The following is a 9,196-nucleotide window of genomic DNA, read 5'->3' as shown; positions in this document are numbered from 1 at the left end:
TGCATATGGTAGTTACACGGTTTATTGTCCATATTTTGTATCAAGTTGGTGTTTTGTTCGGGTTTGCATTGAATGTTAGTTGATGTTTTGTTATATTTAGTTATGCGGATCCGACGGACTTTTAGTTGTGTTTAACTAAAAAAGTACGCGAGGAGAAACGGAACTTTTAGTTATGTTTAGTTATGCGGGTCCAAGATAACTTTGATAATTCCTTCACTTAAAAGTTTACGGGTCCGTACACAAGTTTGCCCATTAAAAGTATGCCCCGGCGGCATAAATTTGTTAACGAATTATCAAACTTATGCGATGGGGCATACTTATGCCTTATGGGAGGGCGAGGACTAAGTACAAGAGGCCCGAGGGTTGTTGGACGGGGGTGTATTTGTGTCTGAGTCTGGATACAAATGTGTTAATGTAAGTGTTTCTCAATCATCTAAGTCATTGTTATTATTTTTTAAGCCACTTTATGACACTAACCAATTTAAATTGCGGGAATGCCTAGCCAGGTTGGTGTCCACATCTAAGGCAATGAATTCAGCCTTGGTCACAGGTGATATTGGATACAAACCCAGCAAAGGATTGAAGTGGAAAGGAACAAAAGCAGTTACACAAAGACAACTCCAAGTGCAAAGTGCTAATCATAGAATCCAAACAAGATCAAAGGCTCTTGGAGTTCAAACAAGATCAAGAAAGGGAAAAGGAAAATCTCCCGAAGTAGTACGTTATTTCTATGTTTAAGCTAGCTATTTTGGTGAAACTTGGATATGTAAGCAAACAATGTAGCTTGGTAGTTTTTGTTGACGAATTAGTTGCTTTTGTCCGGTTATTTTGCATATGGTCTTGATTCTTGGTTTATTGTCCATATTTTGCATTGAAGTTGGTGTTTTGTTCGTGTTTGCATTGAATGTTAGTTGATGTTTTGTTATATTTAGTTATCTTGGGATCCGAGACTTTTAGTTGTGTTTAACTAAAAGTCTCGCCGGGAGGCAGACTTTTAGTTATGTTTAGTTATCTTGAAGTCCGGCATAACTTTGATAATTCCTTCACACAAAGTTATCTTAGGGTCCAAAGATACAAGTTTGCCCGTATTAAAAGTATGCCCCATCGGCATAAATTTGTTAACGAATTATCAAACTTATGCCGATGGGGGCATACTTATGCCTTATGGGAGGGCGGGACTAAGTACAAGAGGCGGTTGTTGGACGGGGTGTATTTGTACCGAGTCTGGATACAAATGTGTTAATGTAAGTGTTTCTCAATCATCTAAGTCATTGTTATTATTTTTAGCCACTTTATGACACTAACCAATTTAAATTGCGCAAGGAATGCCTAGCGGCAGGTTGGTGTCCACATCTAAGGCAATGAATTCGACCTTGGTCACGTGATATTGGATACAAACCCAAGAAAGGATTGAAGTGGAAAGGAACAAAAGCGACACAAAGACAACTCCAAGTGCAAAGTGCTAATCATAGAATCCAAACAAGATCAAAGGCTCTTGGAGTTCAAACAAGATCAAGAAAAGGAAAAGGAAAATCTCCAATGAAGTAGTCCGTTATTTCTATGTTTAAGCTAGCTATTTTGGTGAAACTTGGATATGTAAGCAAACAATGTAGCTTGGTAGTTTTTGTTGACAATTAGTGCTCTGTCGATTATTTTGCATATGGTCGGTTACTGGTTTATTGTCCATATTTTGCATTGAAGTTGGTGTTTTGTTCAGGTATGCATTGAATGTTAGTTGGTGTTTTGTTATATTTAGTTATCTTAGGATCCTGCAGACTTTTAGTTGTGTTTAACTAAAAGTCCATTTGGGAGGCGACTTTTAGTTATGTTTAGTTATCACAAGATTCCCGTATAACTTTGATAATTCCTTCACAAAGTTATGGGGTCAAGATACAAGTTTGCCCATTAAAAGTATGCCCCCGTCGGCATAAATTTGTTAACGAATTATCAAACTTATGCCGACGGGGGCATACTTATGCCTTATAAAGCGGAGACTTTGCCTTGAAGCATATATATGTATTTGTCATTCCAAACTAATTATGGGTTGCATTGTATAGCAAGCATGTTAATTGTTAAACGCAGTAGGCACGAACCCATTGTCATTAACGTGAGATACTAACTACTATTCGCTTAATTCGAACAATTTATTGTTAGGTTTTAAGATATATACGAGCCCTAATTGAGAGAGAAAATTTAACAATTAGAAAAGAAGGAGAACACAAAAAGCTTGAAATTCAAGTTATGGTGTATTTTAATGGGGGAGGGGTTAAATAAGAAGAAGGGCTGATGTTTTTTATATTAAAAACGAAATTAAAAAAAAAAAACAAAAATTTGTTGCATTTCGTTGGACAGTGCACGAAATGCAACAAATTTTTTTATTTTTTTTAATTTCGTTTTTAATATAAAAAACGAAATTAAAAAAAAAAAAACAAAAATTTGTTGCATTTCGTTGGACGGCACGAAATACCCATTTGGGTTTAAAAAAAAAAAAAGGCATGCCATTTTGGTGTAATGGCTGTAAAAAGAAGCCATTTTGGCTCCGGACTCTTTAATGTTCGAGGACACTTGAATAATCTTCAAATTTATAATACAATTAGAAGACAAAGATTGAGAACAGACGAGGTGATATGACGATAACCATAATTATACAGAAAAAGGTGAGTACAGTACATGTGATTGTCAGATATGAAGGGCTTATATATGCAGTTTAATTAAGTCATGTTGTACCCAGGATACTAATCATTGCACCACTAAAGGGTGTGGTAGATAGTTGGATCCTTTCACTTTTAACCAAAATTTTCGAATTCAAATTTAATTAGAATGAAAATTTCTTGTTGGGGTGTGCTTCTCCAGTCCCCGATTTGAATCTGAATTATTCATGTTAATAGGTTTGAATGCCAAATAGGTCAAACAAAAGAAGGATATTAATAATTGCGAGACGACGATTATATCATGGACTAGCAAGACTAAACCTGTGCAGTTATACGGTACGGATGCTTTTATTCTTAACCAGAAATTTCATTTTCGAACCATGTGGATGAAAAGTTTCTTAATAAAGGAGGTTTTTACCGGCTCCTCAGTGGGCCTACCCCACTTGAATCTAGATTATTCATGCCGGTATGTTTCACATATATTGAGTGGTAGAGTTGTCAAATGGACGGATTGAACTGAATTTCAGCGGGTTACATGGTCTAATTTTGTCACTCCTATCGAATGGTTAAACAAAAAAGATATTAATGATTACGAGACAAAGATTGTCAAGGACTAGCTGGACTGAACCTAAACAAATGCACAGCTATTGTACGGAATTCTTCTGCTCTATTCCATAAGAAAATGAAAGAAAACATAGCCAGCTAACTGATATGGAATTTTGTTTAAAACAGGCAAGAAGAAAGTGAGAAAAATAGAGACCTTATCGCGTTAAAGATTTGTCCCAAAAAGGAAAAAGAATAAAAGCTACTTTTCATATATTTGCCATGCACACAGCTTGATCTCACTCTCAACGTTCATTATATGTACTACATCTTCAAAATAATTTTAAAAATATGAAAAAAAGGAAAAATGAAGATTCTTTTTACCACTTTTCAGCCTCTGGAAATTGATTTTACCATTTGCTTTTTCATCCATTGGGAAGTGAACATTTATATTTTACGTTACAACTAAGAAAAACCCAGAACTTTGAGATCTAGATAGAAAGTGAAAAAAATTTAATATGGGGTTAGGGAACCACTTTTCTTGGATTAAGGAAACCCTGTCTAGGCTATAAATAAAATATTTCTAGCTAATAACAATCTTAACCATGCCTCGATCCAAGCAAATCGGGATCGTCTACATGAATCATCACTAATCATGTTATTCTATTTAGGCTCATCTCAATCTAATATTATACAAAACAAAAAATAATGAGACAAATAGTGCTAAAAGTTGTAAATAGTTTTGGCATATGAATCTCTAATAGGGCGTTAAATAAATGTATATCCCTTTTTTTCAATTGTGCCTTATTTTTTGCTAAATTTGTATGGGTTCGAAGAATATTATAGGTTTTTTTGATATATGATTTCCTTCTATGTGTGATGGTAAGCATGTAGCTCGGACTCTTAAAAAATGTCGACAGATTGACTGTCGAATCCTCCAAAAGTAGTGCATTTTCTAGAACTCGATAGGGCAGCATTAGTCTACCACATTTCCAGGATTAACAAATTAATTTCTACTAGTTGGAAAGAAAACCACGTTGGCTTTTACAAAATGTCCCCTGGTTTATGTAAATTGTAACAACATATCAACTATCAAGCTCAAAAAAAAAAAAAAATTAGAAAGGTAAAAAAGAAAGAAAAAGAGCATCCTCCTCACCGGCCCACCATATTCTGTCTCCTCATTGCTATATAAATAGAACAAACATGTTAACTTTCTATACACCAAAACGTTCTCCACATTTTCTTTATCTTCACTTCTAACACTATATACCTTTTTTCAAAATTTATTGCAAAATATGGCCACCAATTCGACATGGACTCACCAGCAAAACAAGAAGTTTGAGAATGCGTTGGCTATTTACGACAGGGACACACCGGACCGGTGGCGTAATTTGGCCAAAGCAGTTGGTGGAAAAACTGAAGAAGAAGTGAAAAGGCACTATGAAAAACTTGTTGAAGATATTAATCACATTGAGTCTGGAAATGTTCCGTTGCCTAATTATAATGGTGGTCGTAGCAAAGGCTACAATCTCATGGAGGAAGAACAAAGGTAAATTAAATAACAATCTCACAACGTACCAATTACTTATATATACTGATTTTACAGTGTCATCACATTGCATTTTGAGTAGATTAAAACAGAAACATATTTTGATTATATGACCAATGGGATATCCGATTCTTCAAAAGCTTATCTTATATACGCTGATTTTACACTGACATATATACTACAATAGATTAAAAGGATTTACTATGTACATTGACAATTTAAAAAGATTTTGCACTTTCTGTGTACTTTAACATGTTGTATCAGATAACTTGACTTATTCTTTAGCTTATATAGTAATCTCATTAATTTTTATGGACGGATATAACCTGATAGTGTAAAATACCGTTCGCACTGTCAGTCTATCATAGCTAATTTGTAATACTATTACTAACATTTTATGACATGTTCTTATTCTTCTCTACTCATACAAGCTCCAAAAGTTATTGTACTTATTTAATTTGCTATGTTTGATAACTTAAAAACTTATTTCAACACGCTACCCACGTGATAAATTGTAAGCTACCTCTTTTAGTTTTCTTTTATTTCTATAATGGGTTGGGATTGAACTAAATCTTTTTCTTCTTTGTCTTTATCATTTTTTGATAGGCTGAAGTATCTGAAGCTCCAATAAAAGCGAGAATATCGAAGTACGTGATTCAGAAGGAGCCTATTTTATGTGAGCAAATGGAACTTATGATATGCAGTAAATTAACAAGTAATAACAGAAGGATATACTTGATTTTGCCTTTCTTTTTCAAAACGTTTAGTTATCTTAATTTGGTTTTCATTGGATAAATTTCCTTTGAGAAACTATACATGTATGAAGTACGTCTCCTAAAGTGACTCAAATGTAATCTTCCATGTGCTAATGTTATACGTACTGGATTCCGTGGTACAAGTTTGTCCTCTTTATCTTATGGAGAATATACTCATTAAAATTGAAGAGAAAACTAAATCAACAGTTATCGCTAAGTAGCAAAAATATTTTAACTTTCGTTTATGTTGCCTAAATAACAGTCTCTGTTACTAGGGAATGTTGTATGATCACTTACGGTGAAAATCTCTTCACCTCTTTATAATGACGTTGTTTGTCTGAACATTTTTTGGCTGATGTAGAGAAATATTGTTATAGAGAACACATAATATAACATAACATGAAGAATCAATTCCAAAAACATTTTAGTGAAATATTTCATAGAGGATGAATTGTTATAGCTAGAGATAATAGACTATATCATAAAACTTTTAAAGGGGACACCATTATTACATTATGGAATTACTAAAGAATGACACAACTCCACAACATTCTTATGGGAAGAGGATACCTAAATTGATCTCAAACGACAAAAACAACTTTAAATCACTTGTCATACTCTTTTTAAGTACGTAGCTCGAGAACTTTTATTGCAAAAAAACATTGACCGTTAAACAGGCTGGCAAGTTTTTTAAAATTAAAGGAGAACATTCAAAACAACAAATTAAGAACCTTGACTAGTTGATCAAGTTGATAAATGGCCAGGATATATCTAAGTTTTAACATGAAACGCCACAGTTAATAGCGAGTGAAACAAAGATATAGACGTACAGTTTCCATTGTCAATTCCTTATGATGTCGTGGAGGATGCTATTGGTTCCTCCAAGAAGCTTATTAAAGGAGATATCTAGCTGGTTGTAGCCATTAAAAGTTTAGCCAAATCGCGATGCAATTAAATAAGACATAACCAATTATGCCATTACGACGATGAGATGTAAACTGAGGATATTTGAACGGACAACAACACAAAACCAGCAGAAACCCGATTATCAGGTAATTGGCATGCAACATCCAGTACATCAAAATTATCGATCGCCAATTTATTCAGAAATAGGAATGAGGTAGGAGCAGGATCATAATCATATTAGAGAACCTCCTTTATAAGTCTTTCAGTGAGAGCTTTTGGAAGACCCATCACACTATCAGTTGAGCCAACCTGCGCAGATGAAAATCATCTTAAAACTATTATTGTTATAAGTCATAAAGTATACTGAATCAAGAAAAGAATGAACAAAAATATGCAGAATATTTGACATCAGATGTCGTTGCGAGTTGCCGCTTAGTACTAAAAGAGGATCAGAAAACTTTTCCATCAGAAAAGGAGTTATATGCCCTCTTAGAGTGGTTGGCAACCATGTCACAAAAGCACTTCATCAAGGTTGTGGTACTTGTTATTCTTTAGAGGACTTTTAGTGCTTAGTACAATCAAGTAAAAAAGGTTGACATGGTTAAAGCCCACATTTTTATGGAAAAAGCAATTCCAAAAGGCATCTTTAATGGTACATTTTATACAAAGGACAATTTCCTTTCACGATTAACCAAAACACTACTAATCTCTTTTCTACGCTGTAAGACACTTCTCGCTTAATCATGCCTTGTGCAAAAACACCCTCTCGAAACTCTAAATTGGCTATTCCATAGACCTAATGAGCATATCAGCTTCTTCCTTGACATGAACCATTGGGAAGCATTTATAGAGTTTATTTGGATTTGCATCAGGGATGAACATCCACAATCCAGAAATCCTGGCTTAGATAAAAATCAGGAAGTTCTTTCATTTGGTCAGGTATCACAAAGATATTCTGTCCCATCATTATATATTTATCACATTGGCATCAATGGCTTCATAAAAGTTAAGGTCTCTATAAGGACAAAGGGTCAGACAAACAACTGTTAACACCACCACGATTATGACTTATGGTGGATGATATTAGAGAGAAGCGGCAGTGTAACACTCACCACTTCCTTAACATAAGGCAAAATGAGAGGATGTTCAATTATCAAGCCACCAGCTGCATAAAGAACTATCCCTTCTTCAATCTGATAGGGAAAAAAAGATCTTAAGATAACAGCAACCATCATTTGAATATGATCAATAACTAACAATTCAGCTGAAAGTTATACCAGTTTATCTATGACTTGATCTGGTATGTCGTGGAAATAGATCTGCAACCAAAAGAAATGTTATCACTCTTCCTGGATGAGTGAAAATATATAAAAGAGACTATGCTGAAAATCTCAAGCAGTTAAGGTACACAAATAACTAAGAGGGAGACCCTTTTTTGCTCAACTAACTTTTACTTTCCACAAAAACTCATCTCAGTATAACTTCAATTTGACCAGCTTGTGGGAATTGGAACCTTGTGAAGTGTTCACTAAGCCTATCCCAAAACGTAGAAGTCATTAATCAACACGGAACGTTTAGACTTTTATTATTAAAATTTAAAATGATATGCATGGCAACAATTTTAGATTGCAAATAGACGCAAGTCCATTGAAAAACAGAAAGAACAAAAAGCCGTAGAGACCTGTCTGCTAATTGAGTACTGAGTATAAATCAACAGTGGTACCTCTACTTTGTCCCATTCTCCTCTTCTGCTTCCTGTTACCAGGTTTGTAACAAGGACAGAACTCACGGTTGCTGCATGTCCATTAGCGTAATCTGCAAGTTGACAGTGTAAGACTAGCAGAACTACAGAACTAGTATGGTAAGAAATCAATAAATGCAATGGTAAACCTTTCATGAACTGTCGTGCTTCTGCTTCACTGGATGGTTTTTCCCTGACCACACCTTCATAGACCACCACCTCCAGATCATTTCAAGTTAGGATAAGATCATTAACATAGAAAGGCGCATACATCAAAATAAACGACTGAAAACAGAGAACAATTGGGCAGCAGAAAAATTCCCTAACATGTAAACTAGAATGTCACATCACCAGAATTGTTGTAGAAAGGCAATAGTGATGGAAAGATGATGCACCTAATCAAGTGGCAAACAGTTTTTAGAAGTGAAAGCACGAAACAGATGGGGGAGGGATGACAGAAATGATCTTGCAGAATAGCAGTCTGTTATGCAAATGGCTATGGAGATCCAATGAAGAGAAAGATGAATTGAAGGAGGTGATCAAAGGCAAATACGGTGTTGTGGACTACTGGTGCAATAAACTAGTCAAGCTTCTTATGATATAGGTCTCTGGAAATAAATCAGCAATTATAGGTGATTTTCCAATCTTGCACAAGATTAAGGTGGGAAACGGCAGGAGAATAAGATTATCGCAGGATATCTGGACTGAAGATGCTCCCCTCTCAAAGGGATAAATAGATATATTGTCTAATGGACTATAGCAGAATGCAGTAGTGAAGGGAGAAGAAGTCCAAACCAGAAAATAAACAATGGATTGGGAAATGGGGAGTCTTACTTCTCTAGTAGAGGTGCTCGGATTACATGTGTCTGAACACAAATCAGATCTTTTTTCCTAAATACGGTGTTGCCTGGCCAGCTTGTGCACACCTCAACTATTCCACCGGGTATTTGCTACCTCCGACCAGCAGAGGTCTACCCACCAAGGCTTAGGAAGATATGAAGAAATCTCCTAGTATTTTTTTCCTCCATTGGGGTTGGGACTTGAACCTGAG

The 9,196-nt window shown here is 35.2% G+C and overlaps 2 protein-coding genes across 11 annotated transcripts in view; one reads left to right on the top strand and one right to left on the bottom strand.

Moving 5' to 3' along the window:
* The first annotated feature begins 4,406 nt into the window (after nucleotides 1-4,406).
* Nucleotides 4,407-5,641, top strand: LOC132035293 (protein RADIALIS-like 3). Its single transcript, XM_059425568.1, has 2 exons — nucleotides 4,407-4,743; nucleotides 5,350-5,641. Exons 1-2 carry the CDS (start codon nucleotides 4,490-4,492, stop codon nucleotides 5,372-5,374), a joined length of 279 nt encoding a protein of 92 aa, XP_059281551.1. The 5' UTR covers nucleotides 4,407-4,489; the 3' UTR covers nucleotides 5,375-5,641.
* Nucleotides 5,642-6,247: 606 nt separating this feature from the next.
* Nucleotides 6,248-9,196, bottom strand: part of LOC132033220 (uncharacterized) — a 77,187-nt gene continuing 74,238 nt past the window's right edge. For 3 of the 10 annotated variants that reach the window (XM_059423120.1, XM_059423119.1, XM_059423125.1), the window contains 5 exons: nucleotides 8,295-8,348; nucleotides 8,086-8,219; nucleotides 7,682-7,723; nucleotides 7,517-7,597; nucleotides 6,248-6,713 (listed from right to left, as the gene is read on the bottom strand). In XM_059423120.1, the coding sequence (XP_059279103.1) occupies nucleotides 6,642-6,713; nucleotides 7,517-7,597; nucleotides 7,682-7,723; nucleotides 8,086-8,219; nucleotides 8,295-8,348 (383 nt within the window). In that variant the 3' untranslated portion in view covers nucleotides 6,248-6,641. Of the gene's footprint in view, nucleotides 6,714-7,516; nucleotides 7,598-7,681; nucleotides 7,724-8,085; nucleotides 8,220-8,294; nucleotides 8,365-9,196 lie in introns of all 10 variants that reach the window. The other 7 variants (XM_059423122.1, XM_059423126.1, XM_059423128.1 and 4 more) reach the window with 3 other exon arrangements.

This window comes from Lycium ferocissimum, chromosome 10, assembly GCF_029784015.1.
Source record: "Lycium ferocissimum isolate CSIRO_LF1 chromosome 10, AGI_CSIRO_Lferr_CH_V1, whole genome shotgun sequence".
In the NCBI taxonomy this organism is placed as follows: Eukaryota; Viridiplantae; Streptophyta; class Magnoliopsida; order Solanales; family Solanaceae; genus Lycium; species Lycium ferocissimum.
Note: the sequence above shows the minus strand (reverse complement) of the source record. Positions and strands in the feature narration are given on the sequence as shown.

Bases quoted from the DNA above. Each gene is read 5' to 3' on its own strand.
- LOC132035293 (XM_059425568.1), top strand. From the start codon at position 4,490: ATGGCCACCAATTCGACATGGACTCACCAGCAAAACAAGAAGTTTGAG. The intron at 4,744-5,349 runs GTAAATTAAATA...ATTTTTTGATAG, and splicing joins CTCATGGAGGAAGAACAAAG to GCTGAAGTATCTGAAGCTCC.